Source organism: Heterodontus francisci, chromosome 4 (genome assembly GCF_036365525.1).
Source record: "Heterodontus francisci isolate sHetFra1 chromosome 4, sHetFra1.hap1, whole genome shotgun sequence".
Classification (NCBI taxonomy): Eukaryota; Metazoa; Chordata; class Chondrichthyes; order Heterodontiformes; family Heterodontidae; genus Heterodontus; species Heterodontus francisci.
The window spans coordinates 179,215,890-179,243,831 of NC_090374.1; the positions used below are offsets into that span (position 1 = coordinate 179,215,890).

Below are 27,942 nucleotides of genomic sequence, written 5' to 3' on the forward strand. Positions count from 1 at the left end.
TGCGTAACACCGTTCAGGTGGCGGTGAAGGACAAGGAAGGAGATGCACCAGTTGACCGTACCTTCTTCATCAAGGAAATCCTCATCGATTGCTGTGGATTCCAAGCTGCGGACATCTTCTGCCTGCAGGACTTCCCCAGCATTGGATATTTTGACGTGATGGTCAAGAATGTGGCGGGATGCATCAAGTTCCTGAAGGTGTTCAAGGAGAAGGGAAACCAGGCGCCGCTGTCCATCCTCAAAGTGGAGCCACTCTTCACGCTGCCATCACAACATGACCGGGTGGTGACAATTCACCTCTACAACCCTCAAGTTCCTGTCGTGGATGTACTCACCTTCGTCGAGGTGGCCGGCAGCAGCACTGATGTCAAGGACCCCTTTGGCATTTGGACCAGCAAGTGGCAGGTCAAGGTGACCTTGAAGGTCGATGCCAACGGAGCCATCATCCACCCTCCCTCCAACTTTGCTATCGGGGGAAGTGGAGGCTTCTTGGTCTATGCTGGGCAGCCCAGCAAATCTGGTCATGTGGCAGCTAACTGCAGCACAGTCGTCTGCAAGAACTGCAAGAAGGAAGGCCATCAGACTAAGGACTGTAAGCAGAGTAAGTGTTGCAACCTGTGCGGTGAGGCAGGTCACCTCTACAAAACCTGCCCCAAACGCTGCCTCAGTTATGCTCAGGTGGCAAGGTCCAAGGAAAGGCCGGGAGAAGGTATGACAAAGGCGTCCGGTGCTCGAAAGGAGACAAGCAACCCTCTCCGCAGTGAGGCAAGTCTACCTGAGAAGGAGAAGAAAGGGGAGGCAGCTGAAACCAGTGACCCAGCACCTACCCTGCGCTCGGAAACCCCTCCTCCACAGACAGAATCAATGGAGGAGGAGGCAGCAGATGGACAAACCAGCCAGTGGCAAGTGGTACAAAGGAAAACCACAAAGAAAAAACCTCCAAAAGCGGAACAGTGCACCACTCAAACCAATAGCAAGAGGAGGCTACCGCCTGAGACAGACTATAGCAGCTCCTCCTCACCGGATGAGGAAGGGTACACCATAAGCTGAGCATGTGGGAGCAGCGATCTCTCTCCATTATGGGTAAGAACCTCGTCATCAGGTGCGAGGCGCTCACGTTTTTGCTGTACGTGGCGCAGGTCTGGCCCACACCCCACTCCTGCGCCGTGGCGGTCACCCGATCCATTTTCCGCTTCATCTGGGGATCCAAAATGGGCCGGGTCCGGAGGGACACGATGTTCAAACCTCTGGATAAAGGCGGGAAAAATGTACCCAATGTCGCCCTCATCCTGATGACCACCTTTGTGCGCAGCTGCATCAAGCTGTGTGTAGATCCCCAGTATGCAAACATCAAGTGTCACTACCTGCTGAGGTTCTATCCAGTTGGACCGTGCCATACCATCTTTCCTTCGTGGAGCAGTTTCTGCGGAAAAACACCTTTGACCACCAATCCATCAGGCAATGGTCTGCACGGAATGTCCTCAAGGCCCTACGGGAAAAGGAGATGGTGGATCCGGTCGGATGGTTCCCCGAGCAGACTGCCAGTCATTTGACAGAATGCCTCATCACCAGAACATTCAAACAAGCACCAAGATGTAGCTTGGCTGGTGGTGAGAAGAGCCCTCCCGTCAGATCCTTCCTGCACGCCCGAAGTCTCGCCCCCTCCGCACAATGCCCTCGAGGTGGCTGTGGTGGGGAAGAGATTGTTGCCCACCTCCTTCTGGAATGTGTCTTTGCAAAGCAGGTGTGGAAAGAGATGCAGTGGTTTTTGTCGAGGTTCATCCCAAGCAGCTCTGTAACACAGGAGTCTGTGCTCTATGGGCTGTTCCCAGGGACACACACCGAGATAAATATCAACTGCTGCTGGAGGACCATCAATTCGGTGAAAGACGCTCTTTGGTCTGCCTGAAACTTGCTGGTCTTCCAGCGCAAAGAGTTGTCCACGACCAAATGTTGCAGACTGGCACATTCCACGGTCCAGGACTACATGCTGAGGAACGCACTAAAGCTTGGGGCAGCTGCAGCAAAGCCTCAATGGGGAAAGACCACAGTATAAGGTCCCCCCACCAAGGTGAACTGAGGGGCTGGATCCATGGAAAACCCCTCGAACTGTATCGGGAAAATTTTCGTTTGCTGTAAAATGTAAAAATGTATATGGCATGACAAATGAAATGGAAGGGTTGTGAGGCAACTCATGATTGTATTGAAGGAAACTGATCTCCTTTGCACTGTTTTGGTGCTTGACTTGGTGCTGTTTTGAACTGTTTTATAATGTATTTTTTTTACAGTTTTTTACGAATAAAGTATATTTTGGAAATTAAAAAAAACAAAAAAAAGCCCAATGGTGGAGCGATTAAAATCGGGGTGCTCAAGAGAGCAGAATTAGAGGAGCGCAGAGATCTCAGAGTTCTGGGGCTGGAGGAGATTAGAGAGATAGGGAGGGGGCAGGGGGAGGCCATGGAGGGATTTGAAAACAAGGATGAGAATTTTAAAATCGAGCCATTGCTTAACTGGGAGCCAGTGTATTCTTCTATTCCTCTCTCCCTCATGTATTTTTCTAGCTTCCCCTGAAATGCAGCAATACTATTCAACTCAACAACTCTAAGTGGTAGTGAGTTCCACATACTAACTACTCTGAGTAAAGAGGTTTCTGCTAAATTTCCAATTGAGTTTATTCGTGACTATCATACACTTATGACCTCTAGTCATGGTCTCCCCCACATGTGGAAACCTATTCTTTATATCTACCCTATCAAACCCCTTCATAATTTTAAAGACCTCTAGTAGGCCACCCCTCAGCCTTCTCTTTTGTAGAGAAGCACTCAGCCTGTTCAATCTTTCAAAGGGATAAGATAGGGACAAGGTACAGAAGATAGTTTCATTTCGCTTATGGTTTTGTCGCATTTTTTTAACTTTTCCATAAAGCTTCAAAAATAGGAACATAGGAGCAGGAGTAGGCCATTCACCCCATTGAGCCTGCCCCACCATTCAAAATGATCATGGCTGATCATCCACTTCAATGCCTTTCTCCCACACTATCCCCATATCCTCTTATGCCATTGGTATTTAGAAATCTGTCAATCTCTACTCTAAACATACTCAATGACTGAGTTTCCACAGCCCTCTGGGGTAGAGAATTCCAAAGATTCACAACCCTCTGAGTAAAGAAATTTCTCCTTATTGCTGTCCTAAGTGGCTTCCCCCTTATTTTGAAATTGTGTCCCCTGGTTCTAGACTCCCCAACCAGGGGAAACATCTTAGCTGCATCTACCCTGTCTATCCCTTTAAGTATTTTGTAGGTTTCAGTGAGATCACCTCTCATTCTTCAAAACTCTGGAGAATAGAGGCCCAGTTTTCCCAAACTCTCTTCATAGGACAGTCTCACCATCCTGGGAACAAGTCTAGTGAACCTTCGTTGCACTCCCTCCTTAGCAATAATATTCTTCCGAAGCTAAGGGGAAAAAAGGTGCACACAGTACTCCAGGTGCGGTCTAACCAAGGTTCTATACAACTGAAGCAAGACTTCACTACTCCTTTACTCAAATCCTCTTGCGATAAAGGCTAACATACCATTAGCCTTCTTAATTGCTTGCTACACCTGCATGTTAGCTTTCAGTCACTTATTGATGAGGACACCCAGGTCCCTTTATACATCTACACTTTCTAATCTCTTACCATTTAAGAAATACCCTACACATCTATTCCTCCTACCAAAATGGATAACCTCACATTTTTCCACATTATATTCCATCTGCCACATTCCTGCCCACTCACTAAGTCTGTCCAAATCCCCTTGAAGCCGCTTTGCACCTTGTTCACAACACACATTCCCACCTAGTTTTGTGTCATCAGTGAACTTGGAAATATTACATTTGGTCCCCACATCCAAATCATTGATATATATTGTGAATAGCGGGGGCTTGCGTTACCCCTCTAGTCACAGGCTGCCAATGGAAGAATGACACGTTTATTCCTACTCTCTGTTTTCTGCCTGTTAACCAATCCTTAATCCATGCCAGTAAATTACCTCCTAGTCCATGTGCTTTAATTTTGCTAACCAACCTCCTGTGGGGGACTTTATCAAAAGCCTTCTGAAAATCCAGGTATACTATGTCCACCGACTCCCCTTTATCAATTCTGTTAGTAACATCTTCAAAAAACTCCAACAGGCTCGTCAAAGATGATTTTCCATTCATAAATCCATGTTGACTATGCCCAATCAGATCATTATTATCCAAGTGTCCATTTATCACATCCTTCAGAATAGATTCTACCATTTTCCCTACTACTGATATAAGGCTAACATGTCTGTAGTTCCCCATTTTCTCTCTCCCTCTCTTCTTAAATAGTGGGGTGACATTTGCTATCTTCCAATCTGCAGGAACCGCTCCAGAATCAAGAGAATTTTGAAAGATGATCACCAATGCATCCACTGTCTCCATAGCTACCTCTTTCAACATTCTGGGATGTAGAATATCAGGTCCTGGTGACTTATCAGTCTTCAGTCCCATTAATTTCTCCAATACAACCTTCTTACTAATATTAATTTCCTTTAATTCGTCATTCTCCCTCGTCCCTTGGATCTCTAATTCTGGGAGATTTCTTGTCTCTTCCTCAGTGAAGACAGACACAATGTAATCATTTTGCTTCTCTGCCATTTCTCTATTCGCCATTATAAATTCTCTTGACTCTGCCTGTAATGGACCCACATTTGTCTTTGCCAAACGTTTCCTTTTTACATACCTGTAGAAGCTTTTACAGTCCATTTTTATGTTTTTTTGCTAGATTACATTCATATTCTTTTCTCCCTTTCTTTATCAGTTTATTTGTCCTCCTTTGCTGTATTCTAAAATCCTCAGGTTTACTACTATTTCTGGCAACTTTATAGGCATTTTCTTTTAACCTTATACAATCCTTAACTTACTTTGTTAGCCACGGTTGACTGCCTTTACTTTTGGGGTTTTCGTGCCTTGAAGGAATATATAGTTTCTGTAAACTATGTAAGAATTCTTTAAAGACTATCCATTGCCTATGTACTGTTATACCTTTTAATGTATTTTCCCAATCCACCTCAGCCAATTTGCCCCTCATACCTTCATAATTTCCTTTGTTCAAATTTAACGCCCTGGCTTCAGATTGAACTACCTCATTTCAAACATAATGTAAAATTCTATCACATTATGGTCACTCATCCCTAAAGGTTCTTTTACAACAAGATTATTAATTAGCCCTTTCTCATTACATAATACTAGAGCGAAAATAACCTGTTATCTAGTTGGTTTTACAACATACTGCTCTAGAAAACCATCCCTAATACACCCCAGAAATTCGTCCTCAACAGCATTAGTGCTCATTAGGTTTACCCAGTCTATGTGCAGATTGAAGTCGCCCATGATTACTATATTACCTATACTACATGCTTCTTTAATCTCCTGATTAATACCATACCCCACACTACCACTACTGTTTGGTGGCCTATAAACAACTCCTACCAATGTTTGCTTTACCTTACTGTTTCTTAGCTCCACCCAACAGATTTGACATTTTGTTCTTCCAATCTGATATTCTCCCTTACTAAAGTATTGATCCCATCCCTTATTATCAGCGCAACACCACCTCCTTTCCCTTTTTTCCTGTCCTTCCTAAATGTCGAATATCCTTGAATTTTCAGTTCCCCAGTCTTGATCACTCTGTAGCCACGTTTCTGTAATGGCAATTAGATCATCCCCATTTACCTCTATTTGTGCCTTTAAATCATCTGCCTTGTTGAGAATACTGCATGCATTCAGGTAGAGTGCCCTTAACCTTGTCTTCTTAACATTATTCTGCATTCTAAACCTAGTTGATGCTTGCATTTGTTTCGCCTGCCGTCTAATGTCGCTTGCTACTTTTCTATCTCCTGCTACCAGTTTTACTTCCTTCCAATTTGAGCTACCCCTCAGGTTCCCATCCCCCTGACAAGGTAATTTAAACCCTCCTCAACAGCACTAGCAAATCGCCCTGTGAGGATATTAGTTCCGATCCTGTTAAGGTGTAACCCGTCCATCTTGTACAGATCCCACCGCCTCAGAAATCTGATACCCTCCCTGTTACAGCAATTCTCCAAAATAGTCTTTTAGTTTGCTGTAAAATGCACATTAATGTAACAATGAAAAAAATAATCGAGCAATAAATGAATCTTTTTCAAGGGATCTTTCTGTGCAAACTGTCTCCAAAGGCTATTCATTACTCTATTCACTCTTTGCTTCAGATGAAGTGAAAGCCAGTCCTGCCAAAAAAACATGCTGTACTGAAACATGTTGAGGTTATTTTAACAACTCCTCCACTGTAGGATACAGAAGCTGATAGGTGGTCCTTTTCACACCTCCAATCTCCCTCTTTCTGACAGAAACAGGAGGCCATTCAGCCCCTCAAGCATGTTCTGCATTCAATTATATCATGGCTGATCTGTATCTGAACTTCAACTGGCCACCTTGTTTCTGTAACCCTTAATATTCTTGCCTAATAAAAACCTATCAATCTCAGGTTTCAAATTTTCAATTGCAACACCGCCCCGCCCACCCCCTCACCCCCAGCCACAACAGCTTTTTGGAGGAGAAGTCCCAGATTTCCACTACCATTCTTTCCTTGTCCTATTTTATTGACACTGCCATGGTGACTATTAGTCTGAAAGTCCTCACTCATCTGTTCTATGCTCCAATCACAATGTTCAACACAATTCCTCCTCCCTGTAGTTTATACCTGCTGTGTTGAAATCAAGGATCACCATGGTGCTTACTCAGATAATCACAAAAGCAGAATACTGTTTACATCATATTAACTCAGCCATCCTTCCAGAGAGATCCTAAAGATTCCCAATTGCAGAAGTCAATTATTTCTTAAACCTTTCAAGAGTTTTCACTTCCTCTACCCTACCTGGAAGCCTCTCCTAGACATAGATCCCATTGCGTGTGAAGAAGATTTGCCTGACTACAGTCCAAAATTTCTCTTGTTGTATAATCCCCAATTCATCTTCTTTAGTTGTTCCCTCAGTTCTTTGACTCGAAGATCATGTTAAAGTTGATTGTTCTGTGGTCGTTGTCTCCCAGGGACGGCTACAACTTCAATCTCCGATACATTTTGTGGGTCATTAACGAATACCGGGTCAAGATGAAAATTGTTTACAAACAGTGACAAAGAATTTGCAGCACAGAAACAGGCCATTCGGCCCAGCAAGTATATGCAATTTATGTTCTCCATGAGAATTCTCACTCCATTTCATCTAAGCCTATCAGCATGACCTTTTATTTCTTTCACCCTTATGTGCTGATATAGCTTCTTCTTAAATGCATCAATGCTATAATACTTCACTTGCTTCCTTGACAGATGGGTCATGAAACAGCCACACATTACATTTAACAGCATTTGCCTTGGGGTCAGGTAAGATGCTGAGATTGTGAACAATCTGGTTCAGACTAAAACAGTGGCCACTGTGGGAGGGAGTAAGGTCAGTGACAAGAGTAACATTCAGTTCAGTCTGCTAGATGGACAAATATCCAAGCTAATAGAATCTTGCTAGAGTACAAAAGCCAGGAGGTTATGCTAAACCTATATAAAGGTCACCCCTCAGCCTTCTGTTTTGTAGAGAAGTGCCCCAGCCTGTTCAATGTTTCAAAGGGATAAGTTAGGGACAAGGTGCAGAAGATAGTTCCATTTTGCTCATGGTTTTGTTGCATTTTTTTTAACCTTTCCAAAAGGCTTCAAAAACACTAGTTCGGCCCTAGATGGAGTATTGTGTTCATTTGGGACACCCCACTTTAGGAAGGATGTGAAAGCTGTGGACAGAGTACAGAAGTGATTTACTGGGATGCTTCCAGGGATGAGGGATTACAGTCATGTGGATAGACTGGAGAAGCTGGGGTTATTCGCCTTACAGCAGAGAAGGCTAAGAGGATATTTGACAGAATATGTAGACAATCATGAAGTATTTAGATAGAGTAAATAAAATGAAACTGTTTCTAATGGTTGTAAAGGTTTGCTCGTGTCTGCAAAAAAAACCCGAACCGAGCCTGACAGAACCACATCTGACCCGAGCCTGACCCGGCCCGAGCCCTTCCATTTTTTCCCCGCGCCCGACCTGACCCGACCATGAGTTAACTTACCTTTCGTATTTCACTTTGTTGCTGATCTGCACTAGCTTAAAATAACTGTAACAAAACCACCTTTCTTGTCCAAAAATTAAATTAACATTGGAGCCACTGACCTGTGATAGAACGTGCTGACCCAAGCCCGAATGCTGGACCCGGAAGTGCAACCCGACCCGACCCGAACCCGACACATGTCATCGGGTTCCGTCGGGTTCAGGTCAGGTAGCAGACCTTTAAATGGTTGAAGGGTTGATAACCCAGAAGGTACAGATCAAGCAACTCAAAAATGGGCATCCATGAGGCATTGTGGGCCATCAGCAGCAGCAGAACTATATTCAACGACAGTATGTAACCTCATGGCCCGGTATATCCCCCACTCTACTGTTACCATCAAGTAGGGGAACCAACCCTGGTTCAATGAAGAGCGCAGGAGGGCATGCTAGGAGCAGCACCAGGCATACCTATAAATGAGGTGTCAACCTGGTGTAGCTGCAACACAGGGCTACATGCATGTCAAACAGAGTAAGCAGCATGTGATAGAGATAAGCGATCCCACAACCAACGGATCAGATCTAAGCTCTGCAGTCCTGCTACATCCAGTAGTAAATGGTGGTGGGCAATTAAACAACTAACAGGAGGTGGAGGCATCAAGGCAGCAATTGACTGAGTGTGGCATCAAGGAGTTCTAGCAAAATTGGAGTCAATGGGAATCAGGGGGAAAACTCTCCACTGGTTGGACTCATACCTAGCACAAAAGAAGATGGTTGTGGTTGTTGGAGGTCAATCATCTTTTTACCAGGACATCACTGCATGAGTTCCTCAGGCTAGTGTCTTAGGCCCAACCATCTTCAGCTGCTTCATCAATTTCCTTCCCTCCATCATAAAGTCAGAAGTGGGGATATTCGCTGATGATTGCACAATGTTCAGCACCGTTCATGACTCCTCTGATAATGAAGCAGTCCATGTTCATATGTAGCAAGACCTGTACAATATTCAGGCTTGTAACATTCATGCCACACATGTGCCAGGCAATGACCATCTCCAAAAAGAGAGAATCCAATCATCTCCTCTTGACATTCAATGGCATTATCATCGCTGAATCCCCCACTATCAACATCCTAGGGGTTACCATTGACCAGAAACTGAACTGGACCAGCCATATAAATACTGTGGCTACAAGAGCAGGTCAGAGGCTGGGAAGTTTGCGGCGAGTAACTCACCTCCTGTCTCCCCAATGCTTGTCCACCATCTACAAGGCACAAGTCAGGAGTGTGATGGAATACTCTCCACTTGCCTAGATGAGTGCAGCTCCAACAACACTCAAGAAGTTCGACACCATCCAGGACAAAGCAGCCCGTTTGATTGGCACTCCATCCACCACCTTAAACATTCACTCCCTCCACCACTGACACACAGTGGCAGCAGTGTGTACCATCTACAAGATGCACTGCAGCAACTCACCAAGGCTCCTTTGACAGCATCTTCCAAACCTGCGACCTCTACCACCTAGAAGGATAAGGGCAGCAGATGCATGGGAACACCACCACCTGCAAGTTCCCCTCCAAGTCACACACCATCCTGACTTGGAACTATATAGTGTTACGACCAGGTGAGAAGGGGTCTAGGGGTTCCCTCTCAGCCTTTGCCTGGTTTAACCATAACAGGATTTTATTTTTAAACGCTGTGTTTTAAATTCCCCCTCAATAAATCCTTGTTCACCTCTTTCCAATTGTAAGGCAAAGAAATCAATTAGACAGGTTTTCTTAGATTTAAACAATAAAGGTGGAAGTTTATTAATCTTAAACTCTAATTTGGATAACGGCTATGAATACGCAACACGACCGCACTAGCATGCATATGCGATAAACACACACGCAAATAGAGACAGAAAAAGTAGAGAAGAATAAAAGGAAAAAAGTTTGAGGCAATAGATGGTAGTTATTTACGGTCCTTTGAGTTTGATGTTGAGTCTTTGGTTGCCAGTAAGTCTTGCTGATTGTTGGGGCCAGTGCACGCTTCAACATGTTTCAATGTAGGAGTCTTTTCTATCTTGAGGTTTACATGTCTTCAGTGGGTCCGGAGACTTGTGAGAAAGTGAGAGAGGGCTAGACAACTTCCAGCTTCTGTTGCAATCTCTGCAGTCTGAATTCAAATTGTCCTGTGTCTAGTTCAAAAAGCCTGGACCAACCAGTTAGTCATGTGACCAGCTGCATTAACCACTCCTGCATTTGTGGATTCCAAAGCTCTCGGTGGGGGGCTGTAGTGCTGTTTCTTACCCCGACAATGTGGATCACCATTGCCCAACCCAATCTCTGTTAATTGAATCAATGAGCAATTCTTTTGTCTCTCCAAGCACTGTCTCTTAGTATGCAAATATCCTCCAGCCAAGTGTCTGGTGATCTCTTTTTAAACAAGTCAGTTCTTCACTCCAGCATCAGTTTAAAATTAATGTTCATATGACAAAATTAATATGCCTCATTTTTGGCAGGTGGGGGTCTTCAAGACAATAGCTGTTTCTTCACTGATGCTGGGCCAAAATCCTGGAACTCCCTTCCTAACAGCATTGTGGGCGTCACTACCCCACATGGACTGCAGCGGTTCAAGAAGGCGGCTCACCACCACCTTCTCAAGAGCAATTAGGGATGGGCAACAAATTCTGGCCTAGCCAGCGACGCCCACATCCCATGAAAGAATAAAATAAATTAAGCTGATTGGCAAAAGAACCAAAGGAGACATGAGGGAAAACCTTTAGATGCACGCGTGGTTGGAATTTGGAAGGCTCTGTTTGATAGGGTGGTGGATATAGATCCAATAGTAGCCTTCAAAAGGAAATTCGCTCAGTATTTAAGGAGAATAAACTACAGTGATATGGGGAAACAGCAGGGAAGTGGGACTGAATGGATTGCTCTTCGAAAGATCCAGTGCAGATTCAAGGGGCCGAATGGTTCCCTTCGGTTCTGTACAGTCATATAATTCCCTATAATTGTATAGTTTATGTTCAGTTCTAGTTTTATTCTATAGGTTGTGTACAGTTCTGATGTTATTCTGTGGATTACAATTCTGTTGTTATTCTGTCAATTAGAATTCTGGTTTTATTTGATGGATTACAGTTCCGGTGTTATTCTGTCGATTATAGTTCCGGTGTTAATCTGACAATTGCATACAGTTCAAATTTTACTGTATGGGTTATGCAGAATTCTCATTTTAGAGAACTCTAGTTTTCATGTGGATTCTGTACAGTTTTACTTTGACCTTCTGGTTAATATACAATTCTAGTTTTATTCAGGAATCCTTGGGAGGCCGAAGTTTTTCCACCTGGTTTGCCTGTTATCCCTGTTGAACCCTGGTCCAATCTGCCTGACAGACTAATTTCATTTACTAGGCACCTGAGTGCTTATCTCACTGACGGATATTCCTAAAGCTGTAATGCTGCTTCCAATATTGCTATCTCAAGGATGGACCAGCTGACATCATGAATATTTCAGAAGAAATCAGCAGGCCTTTCAGCAGGAAAGGAATGAATAAATAATATTAATTTCATTTTAGGATGTGATGCATTCAGTACACGGCTGTGTCACAGTCTAACTGAACTCCGATTTGTGCTTATATTTTCAAATTATTGGCAGTGCCATTCAACTGTATAAAGTGTTCTGAAACTTTCAGTATAGAATGAGCTCTCATGTTGGTCTTGGTAAACTCAAGCACATTTATTTCCTGGTGCAAACTAATTTGCCAAGAACGGCGCATGCAGGTTTACGTTTATAAAGCATGCTGTAGATAAAGATGTTTCACAGTCTTATTTTAGTCTTGTTCAAAAAGTGTCTTGGAAATGTTAGCACAATGTAATTATGTGAATTGGGTCAAGCACATTCGTTCATGACTTGATGAAAATGGTAGTAGAGAAGGGTGACCTAGTAATTAAATAATATATATTCAATAGGGTAGACATAGAGAGGATGGGCTGAATTTTCTGGTGGCGTCAGGACCCCGATGTCGGGCCCACATGGGAGTCTCAAGCCCGCCTATGTTGTCAGCGCGCCTGCCAGCGCAACATTCTGGAGGCTGGCTTCCTAATTGGCTGCCTCTGTGCTCACCATCCTATTAAGGGTGGCAGGCTGGAGGCCCAATCAGAGGGCCCACAGCACAGGACAACTGGGAGAAGTGGGTGCTGCTGAGGCAGAAAGGCGAGCATGGGGGCAAGGCAAAAGGGAGGCGCTCTCGGTTGCCTGCAGAGAGGTCAGCAAATAAAGATGCCTGAAGCCAGTAGGGCTATCGGGATGGAAGAAAAACCGCTCCTCAGGATTAGTTTTGGACATGGTGGCGGCCTTTGATCCCTGCGGCCCTGTCGTTGGGGCAAGGAGCCTCTGACTCGAATGGACTCCGCCCCCGCAGCCTGCTGCTGGGAGACTGCCTCCAATGAGCAGCCCATCCTGTTCCCAGTCCACCCTGAGGAAATTGCCTCGGAGACGGGAATGCATCGGGAGCCGTCCTGACGCAGCTCCCCGCACTTTCCCAGCACCCTGCCTCCGAACGCATCTCCACGAGGCCAGGAAAATACAGCCAGATGTTTCCACTTTTGGGGGGGGAGTCCAAACCCAAGGCCATCAAAATAAAGTAGTCACTATTAAATTCAATAAGGAATTCAGGAGAACCTTCTGTACCCAGAAAGTTAAAAAAAAGACTTGCATTTATATAGCACCTTTCACAACCACAGGACATCCCAAAGCACTTTACAGCCAATGAAGTACTTTTGAAGTGTAGTCATAATTGTAATGTAGGTAAGATGGCAGCCAATTTGTGCACAGCAAGCTCCCACAAACAGCAATGTAATAAAAATAATCAATTTTTGTGATGTTGATTGAGGGAAAATATTGGCCAGGACACCAGCGATAACTTCTCTGCTCTTCATTGAAATAGTGCCATAAGATCTTTTACATCCGCCTGAGTGGGCAAACAGGGCGTCAGGTTCAACATCTTATCCAAAAGACAACACCCACAACAGTGCAGCACTCCCTCAGGACTGCACAGGAGCATCAGTCTAGACTTTTGTGCTTAAATCCTGGAGGGGGTTTTTGAACCCACAACCATTTGACATAGAGGTGAAAGTTCTTTAAACTGAGCCATAGCTGACACTTAGTTGTGAGAGTATGGAACTTGCCACCACATGGAGTGGTTGAGGCGAATAGTGTAGATGCATTTAAGGGGAAGCTAGATAAGTACACGTGGGAGAAAGGAATAGAAGGTTATGCTGATAGGGTTTTATGAAGTAGGGTGGGAGGAGGCTCATGTGTAGCATAAACACTGGCACAGACTAGCTGGGGCAAATGGCCTGTTTCTGTGCTGTAAATTCTATGCCATTTTTCCAAAAGGAAACATTCAAAGTACTCATCCATGTTTTCCATAGCTTTTTCCCATGAAAAACAGCCAGCAGTTTTCACCCGGGCGATATGCTGTTAGCGGCATCTCAGGGGTACTCCTATCAACAACAGAATTACACAGTGTAAAGGATGTGATCTTTGACCGTGCCTCAGACTGGAAACTTCAGGGACCCTGTGAGGAACTGCTGAACCCAGTACAAAGAGCCAGTCTTCATCGCCTATTGAACTACGCCAGGACAAATCGCACACTGCAAGCTAAAACCACCCTGGGTCGCAGGTCATTTGGCCACCCCAAGAGCAGCATAAAAATGGCATTTAAACCAACTTTTTCAGCCACCTCATGATTTGCTGCCATGGCAACAGCCAACCAATGCTTGTTGTGTCCTTTGACTGTGCTAATGTCACCAATTTAATCCACCTTGCTGCCAGGTTTCCAAGACAACACTTTCCAGGTCTTGCTCCAAGTACCTTGACCAGATTCTATCAGTACTAATGTGTGAGCAGGGAAGGAGATGATGACCGAAAACGACAACTACTGTTGCTGGCACTCTGTTCTAGACTTTATAATTCCAATTATAATAGACAGGAAACAACAAAGTAATACTAACAATGTATTCCAATTGGAATAAAAGAGCATGTATTTAGATAGCGCCTTATCACATCCTCAAGGCATCCCTTTATGACGAAGCTTTTGGTCGCCTGTCATAAAGATATAAGAAATAAGAGCTGGAGAAAGCCATTTGGCCCTTTGAACCTGCTCTGCCATTCAAAAAGATCATGGCTGATCTTCTGCCTCAACTCCACCTTCCCTATATCGTGTAATTCCCTTAGTATCCAAAAATCTATTGATTTCTGTCTTGAATATACTCAACGACTGAGCATCCACAGCTTTCAGTGAAGAAATTTCTCCTCATCTCAGTCCTCAATGGTTGACTCCTTATTTTGAGACTGTAATCCTGTGTTCTAGATTCCCCAGGTGGGGGAAACATTTTCTCAGCATCTACCCTGTCAAGCCTCTTAAGAATTTTATATGTTTGAAATACCATCAGGGAGAGCAGCGGAGAAGAGCAGACCTGCCGGAAGAACACGGAGTGAGGAACAGATAAATAGAGCCCGAGGATCGCGGCCTAGAGCACTTACCTTCTGGTAGAGCAGCGGAGAGGAGACCAGGCGCGCCGGAGTTTGAAAACGGAGTGAGTCGTGACATCACAGGAAAGCTGCAAGGTGATTGGTTGGTGAGTAACTGCTGTTAGGGAATAGCCCTAAATAGCTGAGTTAGTACACCATTGTTAGAGTACATGTATAAATAGCTTAATAATAAGGAACAAGTGAGTAGCTTTTTTTTTGAGTAAGGTTTATTTTAACTAGTGAACTGTACTGATTTTTAGTAGGATTTATCAGTAGCTTCAAAAGTAAAGGTAAGGACTTTAGATTGTAGTGAGTAGTGTTTGGAGTAGAACAAGGCCCCTAACGTAATTAGTATTTTTTAATTAAAGGGAGCAACTAGGTAATCTAAAGGTGTCATGGCAGGAGAGCTCACACCCGTGATATGCTCTCCTGCGCTATGTGGGAAATCAGGGACGCTTCCAGTGTCCCTGATGACCATGTGTTCAGGAAACGTATCCATCTGCAGCTACTGGCTACCCACATTACGGAGCTGGAGCTGCGGGTGGATTCACTGTGGAGCATCTACGATGCTGAGATCATTGTGGATAGCACATTTAATGAGGTGGTCACACTGCAGGCAAATGCCGCAAAGGCAGAAAGGGAATGGGTGACCACCAGGCAGAGTAGACGAAGGCAGGTAGTGTAGGAATCCCCTGTGACCATCCCCCTCTCTAATTGATATAGTGCTTTGGATATTGTTGGGGGAGATGGCTCAGGGGAAAGTAGCAAGAGCCAAGTTCATGGCACCATGGGTGGCTCTGCTGCACAGGAGGGGAAGAAGAGTGGTAGGGCTATAGTGATAGGGGATTCAATTGTAAGGGGATTGTTGCCTCCCTAAGGTCAAGGATGTCTCTGAGCGGCTGCAGGGCATTCTGAGGGGGGAGGGCGAGCAGCCAGTTGTTGTGGTACATTTCGGTACCAACGACATAGGTAAAAAAAGGGATGAGGTCCTACAAGCTGAATATAGGGAGTTAGGACGTAAATTAAAAAGTAGGACCTCAAAGGTAGTAATCTCAGGATTATGACCAGTGCTACGTGCTAGCGAGAGCAGATATAGCAGGATATATCAGATGAATACGTGGCTGGAGAAATGGTGTAGGGGGGAGGGATTCACATTTCTGGGACTTTGGGACCGGTTCTGGGGAAGGTGGGACCTGTTCAGGTTGCATCTGGGCAGGACTGGGACCAAGGGCGGCACAGTGGCGCAGTGGTTAGCATCGCAGCCTCACAGCTCCAGGGACCCGGGTTCGATTCCGGGTACTGCCTGTGTGGAGTTTGCAAGTTCTCCCTGTGTCTGCGTGGGTTTTCTCCGGGTGCTCCGGTTTCCTCCCACAAGCCAAAAGACTTGCAGGTTGATAGGTAAATTGGCCATTATAAATTGTCACTAGTATAGGTAGGTGGTAGGGAAATATAGGGACAGGTGGGGATGTTTGGTAGGAATATGGGATTAGTGTAGGATTAGTATAAATGGGTGGTTGATGTTCGGCACAGACTCGGTGGGCCGAAGGGCCTGTTTCAGTGCTGTATCTCTAATCTAATCTAAAATTTCCTCAGGGCGGTGTTTGCTAGTGCTGTCGGGGAGGGTTTAAACTAGAATGGCAGGGGGATGGGAATCTGAGCAGGGAGACAGAGGAGGGGGAAACAAGGATAGAAATGAAAGACAGAAAGGTAAGAAGCAAAAGCGGAAGGCAGAGAAAACAAGGGCAAGAAACAAATGGGGCCATTGTGCAAAATAAAGCTAAGATGACTAATAATGTTAAAGAGGCAAGTCTAAAGGCATTGTGTCTTAATGCGCGCGGAGCATTCGCAATAAGGTAGATGAATTAACAGCGCAAGTAGATATAAACAGTTATGATATAGTTGCCATTACGGAGACATGGCTGCAGGGTGACCAAGGATGGGAACTGATCATCCAGGGGTATTCAATATTTAGGAAGGACAGGCAAAAAGGGAAAGGAGGTGGGGTAGCGTTGTTAGTAAAGGAGGAAATCAATGCAATGGTGAGGAAGGATATTGGCTCAGGAAATCATGATGTGAAATCTGTATGGGTGGAGCTAAGAAATACCAAGGGGCAAGAAATATTGGTGGGGGTTGTCTATTGGCCCCCAAACAGTAGTGGAGATGTAAGGAATGACATTAAACAGGAAATTAGAGACACATGCAATAAGGGTATAACTGTAATCAAGGGCGACTTTAATCTCCATCTACTTTAATCTACAATATATATTGGTCAAACCAAATTAGCAATAACACTGTGGAGGAGGATTTCTGTAATGTGTACGTGACAGTTTTTTAGACCAATACGTTGAGGAACCAACCAGAGAACAGGCCATCCTAGGCTGGGTATTGTGCAATAAGAAAGGATTAATTAACAATCTTATTGTGCGGGGTCCCTTGGGGAAGAGCAACCATAACATGATAGAATTCTTCATTAAAATGGAGAATGAAGTAGTTGAATCCAAAACGAGGGTCCTGAATCTAAATAAAGGAAACTACGAAGGTATAAGGCGCGAGTTGGCAATGGCAGATTGGGGAACTTTACTAAAAGGGTTAACGGTGGATAGGCAATGGATAATATTTAAAGAACGTGCATAAATTACAACGATTATTCATTCCTGTCTGGTGCAAAAATAAAATCGGAAAGGTGGTTCAACTGTACCTTACAAAAGAAATTAAGGATAGTATTAGATCCAAAGAGGAGGCATATAAAATTGCCAGAAAAAGCAGCAAGTCTGAGGATTGGGAGCAATTTAGAATTCAGCAAAGGAGGACAAAGGGGTTGATTAAGCAGAGGAAAATAGAGCATGAGAGTAAACTTGTGGGGAACATAAAAACTAACTGTAAAAGCTTCTATAAATATGTGAAGAGAAGAGGATTAGTGAAGACAAATGTAGGTCCCTTACAGTCAGAAATGGGGGAAATTATAACGGGGAACAAAGAAATGGTGGAACAATTAAACATATACTTTGATTCTGTCTTCACAAAGGAGGACACAAATAACCTCCCAGAAATGTTAGGGAACCAAGGGTCCAATGAGAGGGAGGAACTGAAGGAAATCAGTATTAGTAAAAAAAAGGGCCTGATAATCTACATCCCGGAGTACTAAAGGAAGTGGCTCTGGAAATAGTGGACACTTTGGTGGTCATCTTCCAAAATTCTATAGACTCTGGAGCAGTTCCTACAGATTGGAAGGTGACAAATGTAACTCGACTATTTAAAAAAGGAGGCAGAGAAAAAACACAGAATTACAGACCAGTTAGCCTTATACCAGTAGTGGAGAAAATTCTAGAGTCTATTATAAAGGATGTGATAGCAGAACACCTGGAAAGCATAAACGGGATTGGGCAAAGTGAATATGGATTTATGAAAGGGAATGCGAGGGCGGGGTGGGGAAGGGATGGGGAGCCCGCTCACCTCCAATTAAGACTCACTAAGCTTATGGTGGAGCTCATTAAGGGGCCAGGGGGTGGGCTGCACCATAATTTTCAATGGTGATCATGGTGAGCTGACCAGTCTGGTGCATGCCAGTGCACAGCTGTCAGGCCCACAGTGGGCAAACTTTATTGCTGGATGAGGAAATGTTTTGGGCCTACTGGGATCGTGCGTCGGTCCAAGCACAGGACATTTTTATTTCTAATTCTAGAAGCACTGCCTCCCTTTTTTATTCCTCAGGCCCTCCATGGAGCTGCCTGCTCTCATTGGCAAGGTAGTGGCAGGCCCCATCACGGCTATTACCTGCCTTTACCATTCACACTCAGCAGGCAGCTCCCGCCTCCTGCCGACTCTTGGTGCCACTAATTGGGCTCTGAGCTCAACTTCTGCCCAATTAGGGCATTTACATTTGAAGATCCGGTCGCATTAGCGATGTAGCTCAGGCAGGGGGTCAGGACCGGAAAATCATCCGGGCGCCAATTTCCCGATCCCGTTTTGAAAATTCACTTCAGTGACTCTAAATCAACTGCTTGTATGTTAAGCTCAAAGCAATAGTTGTATCCCAGGTCTGGGCTGGGTTTGGTTCATCTCATTCATGTTTAAATGAACTTCTAGCCGCACTGGATTTTGTGGGATTGCAGGTTTGATGTGGATCTTGGCTCCCAAAACAGAGGGCTCAGCTGTCATATAGCAACCAGGTCCGACACCGTCACAGCATCTGCTATTGTTTGACCTTTACAATTCTCCATGCCCTCCCCCTCCCTATACATGGCTAACTCTACATTACAGCTTGATGCAAAGACCAAAAATGGCATTTAGTTTTCAAAGTTACACAGTGGAGATACCATTTTTTGCGCAGTGAGTTGTTATGATCTGGAATGCACTAAAAAGGTGGTGGAAGCAGATTCAATAGTAACTTTCAGAAGGAAATTGGGAATATACTTAAAAAGGAGAAATTTACAGGGATATGGGGAAAGAACAGGTGAGTGGGACAATTGGATAGGTCTTTCAAAGAGCAGGTACAGGCACGAAGGGCCGAATGGCATCCTTCTGTGCTGAATGATTCTATAAATCTACAATGAGTAACACAGGTGACAAATTATATCTGGGCATCTGTTTGTGTGGATTGAATTTGAGGCAAAACATCTCTAAATCTGGAGTTAGAACATCCTGCCCCCTGTATTTCAGATCCCTTCACTCCTATACCTGTAATGTTCTTCAAATGGCTGGTCCTTGTAGCTGTAATGAAACAACCTGCTATTGTGTTTTGACTGTGCCCACCTCACCAATCACAATAAAACATTAAAGTGATAACGTCAAATCAGAAAGAATCTGTGAGTCTATAATTTGAGCTTATTTTTTAAAAATTATGACTTTCAACCCTATAAGCTAGCTCACTTTAGCTTCAAAGTGAAGTTTCAATTACTCTTATATTTTTGCCTGTCTGTCAATTTGTTCCGTACACTTGACAACACTATAATTGTGATATCCGAATCCCATTGCCTTAATGATAGAAAACTTCCATCTGTATTATCATGATTCCTGGCATTTGTAATGTCTGTCCGCTGTATCTATTACGTCCTGAATCCTGTAGCAGTAATGCCTCATGTTCCTGTGAAAGAACAGACGTAGGTGGTTTGTTCACCAACATTTTATGCATGCATCTCATCACCATCTCTGACCAGAAACCTGACTGTCATTAAATAAATCAATAATTGTCTTGGTGATTGGTAGATCCCAGCTTTCTCAGCAGGCTTACAGGCAGGTGCACAGAGGTTCTAATCCGAAAGCTGCTGAAATCAATACTCCGATAAATATTGCAGATTTCTGTATGGAGGCTAAGGGAAATATCTATCAGTAGGCAAGGGTATTAAGGGTTACAGAACCAAGGTGAGTAGACAGAGTTAAGATGCAGATCAGACATGATCTAATTGAATGGTGGAACAGGCTTATGGGGCTGAATGGCCTCCTCCTGTTATTATGTTCCCAATTCTGGAGAATCCTTGCCATATGGCTAGCTATATCTGCAGACATTTAAGTGAACCATGTTCAATTGGCAGAAACAGACAAAAATTCCCCAGATGGAATTTTACGTGGCGGCACAGGCCCCGCCCACCGGCTTAAAAAGTTGGGGGCAAGCCCGTGCCTGCTGGGCCTGGAAGCCATGTTGCGACTTTCCCTGGCCCAGGCCCTGGATTGGCCTCGGATAGGACTTCCACCCTCTATGGCAGGAAGTTCCGCCTCCAAGAGCTGCCGGCCAATCAGCGGGCTGGCAGCTCCTCTGTTCCAGCAGCGCCAGCGGGAGCGGTGGCCACTGCTGTGACTGCACCCAGTCTGGAGCAGCATCATGGATGCCAGCCCCAACAAAGGTAAGTGGGATTTCAGGTCCCGCCGGAGACAATTGGCTGGGCCTGGGCGAGGGGGTAATTCAGGAGGGCAGGAGGAGATGCTCCATCAGAGGCGGCTTGTGCTGCTGCTGGAGCCCTCTGTGGGGCATAGGGCGCCTGATCAGGTGAGCCCCCCACCGCACCCCTGGGCCTGCTAAGAGGCCACCTGGTCAGGCGGCCTCCTCAGGTGCTGAAGTTCCCGGCTGCCACTGGTAAAATACCAGCAGCAGTGGGAGGAGGCCCTTAAGTGGCAAGTAATTGGCTATTTGAGGGCCTCAGTTGGCCTGGGGGGTGGGTGGGCCATTTTCAACCTCCCCTGCAGCTGTTAAAATGGCCGTGGGGCTGGGTGGGTGATAGGAACAGCACCCCCACCTCCTACTCGATTTTAAGTCCTCCACCCGCCTCCAGCCTGCTCCCGGGGGCGGGCGGATCGTGGTTGGGGGGGGGGGGGGAGTGGGAAGGGGGCGTAAAATACCAGACATCTTGTAAAATCTTTTTATTGCAATTTAAAGAATTTAATTCCTAAATTGAAATGATTTAATGATTGCAGAATTGCTGGGGGGAAGAAAGGTGAGGACTAGACCACAACCCTGTGACCTCCAGCACCCGAAAGGTCAAGGAAAGTTGCCATATAGGAGGGCCATCACCTCCAAGTTCCCCTCCAAGCCACACACCATCCTGACTTGGAAATATATTGTCATTCTATCATCACTGCTGGGTCAAAATCCTGGAACTCCCTTCCTAACAGCACTGTGGGTGTACCTACACCACGTGGACTGCAGCGGTTCAAGAAGGCAGCTCACCACCCCACCTTTGCAAGGACAGTTAGGGATGGGCAATAAATGCTGGCCCAGCCAGTGACACCCACATCCCAGGAATGAATTTTTAAAAAAGTAAACCATTATTTGCACACACTCTGTATCAAGGTCATGATTGCAGGCATTATTAATATTTTAATAAGATTGATTGATAGGTAAATCTAACTGGATATACATTTGATATAAAAGAACAGAATTTTTTTATCACATTCGTAGCTTATTGAATATCAGGTACATTCAAATCCAGTACTTGTAGGTCTGAGCACAAGCAACGTTATTTAGAAGATAATCCAACCTGACCTATTTCACACTGCAGCATTTGTGTGTGTTGGTATTTTTAGCATCCCAGTGGGTTCCCTCAAGTACATTGGATTGTCATATTATAATTAAACTCTATTAACTGCTGCTGTTCTTCAAAGATTAAAAGGCCAAGCTGTGAGATGGCTTAAAAGGACAATATGCTTCTAAGCTCAAGTCGGCTGGCAACCTTGTTCCAGATTCATGAAGTATCGGTCCCCATCAGTTGCACCAAATATTACTGGAATAGTCAGTAAATACGTTATTGTTTGAATTAAAATTGAATGACATCATGTGTAGTTCAGTGCACTAAATCAGTTCATTTTGTTACATATAGGGGGGGAATTTTATGCTCTCCCCCGTGCAGGTTTGGAGACAGGGAGAGCATAAAATCTGGTGGGATGGTGATAGGGGGAGTGGTTCCCGTCAAAATTTAGTCCGAGACTGGAAGGCCAGTCAATGGCCTTTCCGCCCCATCCTAGTTGACGCCCTTAACTGGGCAATTAAGGGCCTCTTCCCACTGCAGCCACAATTAGCCGTGTGGCGTGCGGGCTGCTTCCGGGCTCCGGGGGAGAGGAGGGGGCTCTCTTGTTAAAAGGCACTGAACGAGGGACCCAGCATCAGGAAGGGAGGGGGGCCCACTGACAGCCATCCCAGTGCCCTTGCTGCCAACCCCCTCCCCCCCCCTCGGCCTCCATCCCGCCTTGACCAACCTGTGGCATGGGTTCAGTGATGCTCTTCGGCCTTTGGTAGGTTTTCCTCCGGCAGCAGCCGGCCGCTGATTGGCTGGCAGCTCTCCAAAGGCGGGACTTCTGGCGATGGTGTCCTTGATCCTGTGGAAGGCCCACCACTATCCACTTAAGTGCCTGATTGACACTAGATTTGGCAGGCCTTCCAGGGCAGAGGTGATGTGGGGAGCTCGGTGTCACTTTTTCAATACATCGAGACCCCTGCCGCCAGAATAAAATTCACCCATAATTTCAATAAAAGCTGAGTTTAAAGAGTCCGTATATCCCATTGGAAAAGGATGTGCTGCACCAAACATAAGATGGTTTCCAGAATAGGCTGTCTCATAGACATAGCCTCTTCGAATAGAAGTTGAGAATCATGTGACGCAGATGGAGGCCATTCAGCCCATTGTTTCTGTGCCGGGTCCTTGAAAGAGCAATCCAATTAGTCCCACTCCCTTGCGCTTTTCACGTAACCCTGTAGAATTTTCCTTTCTAATTAGCGATCCAAATCCCTGTAGGAGGTAACTGTCAAATCTGCCTCCATCGTCCATTCAGACAGTGCATTCAAGATCACAACAAAGATGGTGACTGAACAAATTCTGCTCATCGCTCCTGCTGGCTTTTTGCCAATTATCTTTAATCTGTGTCCTCTGGTTACTGACCCTCCTGCCAGTGGAAGCAGTTTCTCCCTACCTACTCAATCAACAATCCTTTATAATTTTGAATAGCTCTATTAAATCTCCCCTTAATCTTCTCTGCACTAAGGTTTTAAGGGGAAAAGGTTTTAAAGCTCCTACACGTCAGTTGGCCAGTGAGAATGATTTGGTGTGGGCACTATTAAGTAATGAAATGGCAAGCCGGTACTTAGGAAATGGGCTTATGATTATGTTACACAGAGCAGAGAAGGAAAATCTTTTTTTAAAAAGCTTACTTAATTTGGCATGCCAACAAAAGAATGTTGACTTGATTTTTAAGCAGAAGATATGAACCCTAAAAGGAATACAATTCATAGCTGATATAGGAAGGGGGATAGTAAATGGGTGTGGAGAGGCTGTTTCTCTTGAGTGGAGAGTCTAGAACTTGGGGTCATGGTCTCAGGATAAGGAGTCAGCATTTAGGGCTGAGATGGGGAGACATTTCTTCACTCAGAGTGTTGTGAACCTTTGGAGTTCTCTACTCTAGAGGGCTGTGGATGCTCAGTCATTGAGGATATTCAAAAGACAGATCGATAGATTTTTGGGCAGTAAAGGAATCATGGATAAAGGGATAGGGTGGGAAAGTGGAGCTGAGGTACATGATCAGCCATGGTATGGAATGGTGGAGCAGGCTCGAGGGGCTATATGGCCTACTCCTGCTCCTATTTCTTACTTTCTCATGTTCTTATGTTGACACCCTCTAAGTTATTAAAATACAACTTTTTTGATGCTTTTAAACATGGGACAAAGGCCACTCCCCTCCCAAATAGAGACTGTTCCAATGTAGATATTTCTGTCCTCTTGTCTACTTGTCATTCAGCAACTGTGATCATCTGGACTGACACAAATGTTACAAGTCATGGCAAATAATCCACGTCTCCCTTTGGCCCTGCAGTGGTGTTCGCGATAAAAATTTTCAGGTAGTACATTAGTCAAGAAGTGACTTACCGTTGTGGTCTGCTCTGTTCCAGTGATGCCACACACAGTTGGTTGAACTGGATCTCTGGGTCGGAACGTGACACTTATCTCTTCCCCTAAAAGGCAACAATTAGAACTTACAAACTTAAGAAACATTGCTACAGGTGGCACAAATCAGGTCATTTGTTTTTTTTTGAGGATATATAGCTTATTTATCTCCCCATCCCCTCAATTTTCTCCCTGCATTTGTGATGACAATTGGGAACTTGCTAATTTTTCCTTCCAATGTTAGGGACTCAGTGGAGGGAGGGTTTCAGCATGTGGCCCACCTCCCTATGTGTTGGCTGCTGATGCTCCAACCCAATCACAGCCTAGCAATTAGCTATAATGTTGGATAAGTGGCTGTTATTCATGTTCGTGCCTTCACAGTGAGCGCTGAGAGTCATTTTGTTGGCAGGTGGCATCCTAGACGAGCCTGATGCTGTCCTTCATGACTTCCCTGCACGTTTAGGAACTTAGGAATTGCTAAATGAGAAGACGTTGAGGTCCATTTAGTTTGCCTTCTACCATCCTGTCACTCAGATAATACACTGATTATGGAGCTGTAGACCAATCATAGCAACCAACCTCTATCAATCAGTCTACAACACACCCAGACATGACATGAGGAAAACACCATGATGGGCTGAAGGGCCTGTTTCTGTGCTGTATAACTCTATGACTCTATGACCAGTGATGAAGAGTTTTGGGAACCATAGGTCCAAAGTCACCTGTTCCTCCTAAGCACTTACCACATATCATGATTCAAATTACTCGTGTACCACATCCCAAAATGTTATTTTCCGAAAGAACTTCCAGGACAGGTTGGGAGTCAGAACCCCAAGAAATCTCCCCCTCCCTAAACCACTGAAGATGTTGAGTAGCACACCTAAGCTGACACATGACTGCATTACCAAGGTTGCAGCATTGTTGGAGCTGCTGTTTTTCAGATGAGACATAAAACCTAGGCCCTGTCTATCATCTGGATGTAAAAGATCCCACAGTATTATTTTGAAGGACAGCAGGGGAATTATCCCCTGTGTCCTGGCCAATATTTACTCCTCGCTCAACATCTAAAAACAGATTATCTGGTCATTATCACATTGCTGTTTGTGGGACCGTGCTGAGCACAAATTGGCTGCAGCACTTCCTACTTTACAACAGTGACCACACTTCAAAGTATTTGATTGGCTGGTAAAGTGCTTTGAGACGTCCTGAGGTCTTGAAAGATGCTATATAAATACAAGTCTTTCTTTCTGACAGTCCTGCATTTATTCACACTATCAGTGATAGTCACTCCCTGGGTTTGTCTGCTCTGTCTTTTACAGTATTAGTTCACACACTGAAATTTCACAGGATGTCAAAATCGCCTCTGAGGATACAGGTCTGGCTTGGGATGAAATTCTTGAGAAATTGAAAGTGCCAAATTTCATTGACTGAATGAACGAGATGTGCACAAAACCGTAAGTTGAATCTCCTCCAAGCAGCAGATTTGGGAGAGAGGGTGGAATATGAATGGCAAATGTGTAACCTGATGAAGTTTAAGTTCCTGCTTTTCCTGGAAAAGTGGAGATTGAGTGAAAGAGATAGCGAATCAGAGCTGTATCATCCACTTTACCTCACCTAGACCCAAAGGCTCTTGTAGAAGCAAGCAGATGGGCGGATGTAACACCAGGTCTGATTAATCCCTCCCCAAGACACTGTTACTCAAGTTACATTCAACATCTACCTCCCACCTTCATTACAGAACGGCTGAGCTGTTAGCAGATTCCTGTACCATCTGTTAACTGAAGGGGGGAATCTCTTAAGATGAATGATGTGCGGTGAACCGAATAGAGGCCCCTTTAGTTTTGTCTGATTGCTGAAGCTGGTTAATATCTGCCCCGGGATCTTTGTACTTATGCTAGTTATGCTGTATCAGTGCATTGGTGGAAGCATGTTGCCAGTCAGGCTCAAACAATACCCTTCCATCTAAACTGGGACAGAGCAGCTTAGGAAACCTTAGCATTGAATGACATAGAATGAACATAGAATGTATAGCACAGAAACAGGCCATTCAGCTCAACTGGTCCATGCTGGTGTTTCAGCTCCACACCAGCCTCCTCCCATTTCTCTTCATCGTCAAACCCTATCAGCATATCCTTTCATTTCTTCTACCTCGTGCTTATCTAGCTTCCCCTTAAATGCATCTGCACTATTCATCTCAACTACTCCCTACGGTGAGTTCTAACTAATCTCTGGCTAAAGAAGTTTCTCCTGAATTTTGGATTTAATTACTAACCATCTTATATTTTTAACCCCTAATTTTGGACTTACCCCACAAGTGAAAATATTTCTTCCACGTGTACCCAAATGAACCACCCATAATTTTAAACATCTCTGCCAGCTCATCCCCTCAGTCTTCTCTTTTGTAGATCAAAGCACCCCAACCTGTTCAATGTGGACAGGGAGGATAGTCAGTCTGAGCCTGAACTGTATGAGAATGTGACATTGCACATTTATAGCAGTCTTCATGGAGATTACAACCTCTCCCTCCAAACACTGTGGAGTGGCTCTTGACTTTGTGTAATGGTGTAAAATGGATGATAGTGAGTTGGGACCCCATTTTACATCTCTCTACATTGAAGTCAATGGGAATAAAAACTGGGAGAGATGTAAGAAGGGCTTCCCGATCCATTTTTGTCCATTCTATCCTATCTCCCAAAGTCAAGATCTACCACAGGGAGTCTTTGTATATTACAGGGTTCGAAGCTGTGTTGTAAAGGGAATAATGTTCTATTGTGATATAGAAGCAACAAAATGGTAAAATGTTGTCTGTCCTCACTTTGCTAGTCCGCCTTTAGCTCCAACAACAATTGTGAGGAGTTCATGAATTTCTTTGTCATTAAAATTGTGATCATCTGTTTAGTTGCATCTGCTGCTTCTCCCCCATCCCACTCCCCTTGTCCACCAGGCCAAAACTCCTCTCAAGCTCAGATTTACTAGAATGGTACCAGTGATGTGGACAGAGATGGGAGAAGCTGGGATTGTTCTCCTTAGATGCAGAAAATGTTCAGGGGAGATTTAATCAAGGTGTTCATAGTTATAAAGGATTTTTGATAGAGTAAATAGGGAGAAATTGTTTCCACTCGCAGGAGGGTCGGTAAACAGGGGACGCAGATTTAAAATAATTGCCCCAAAAAAAACAGAAGAGAGTTGAAGAAAAAATACTTTGCACAGCAAGTTGCTATGATCTGGGATGCACTGCTTGAAAGGGCGGTGGAAGCAGATTCAATCATAACTTTCAAAAAGGGAACTGGATAAATACTTGAAGGGGAAAATTTTGTATGGTTATGGGGAAAGGGCAAGTGAGTGGAACTAATTGGACAGCACTCTCAAAGAGCTGGCACAGGCACAATGGGCTGAATGGCCTGTTCTGTGCTGTATGATTGAATGAACATGGAGTTCAGTATTGGACATTCATATAGATTTAAACATACATAAATTTCTTTAAAGAATTTGCAGGTAGGCAATGAAAAGATTTGAAGTAAAGCCTCTCCAGGGCTAGAAACAAATGCAGAGTTCAGGTCTGATGGCTGATATAGAGACAGAGCCACACTTGGGAACAAACAACATAGAGTGTTTTTGACTTGGTAAATCAACATTGGCCAGTAGCATGGTGTCCATTTATAATTCATACAGAACACACCCACAGAAGATTAGGGAAATACACTGGATTGTCTTGTAGGAAATTGGATCATGTTAAATCAGAGAGAATTGTATCATTATATTTCTCAATGAGGAGTAAAGGACCAGGCAGAGTGATGTACCAACTCATCTTCAATATCCCCCAATACCAACATCACAGCATAGTACCACATAATGTATATTAGTTCTCCAGTAAAGGATGCTTGTGTCAACTGTAGCTCAGTGCCAAACATGCCCATCTCTGAGGCAGAAGGTTCTAGTTTCAAAG

At 44.5% G+C, this 27,942-nt stretch overlaps 1 protein-coding gene across 5 annotated transcripts in view; it reads right to left on the reverse strand.

Annotated features, from left to right (window-relative positions):
• The window catches only part of LOC137369448 (paralemmin-1-like), a 492,534-nt gene that overhangs the window by 193,502 nt on the left and 271,090 nt on the right, over positions 1-27,942 (reverse strand). For all 5 annotated transcript variants that reach the window (XR_010974948.1, XM_068030674.1, XM_068030675.1 and 2 more), the window contains one exon: positions 23,979-24,064. Coding sequence is in view for 4 of the 5 variants with exons in the window: in XM_068030674.1 (XP_067886775.1) it covers positions 23,979-24,064 (86 nt within the window). In the remaining variant the exon portion in view is untranslated. The remainder of the gene's footprint in view (positions 1-23,978; positions 24,065-27,942) is intronic.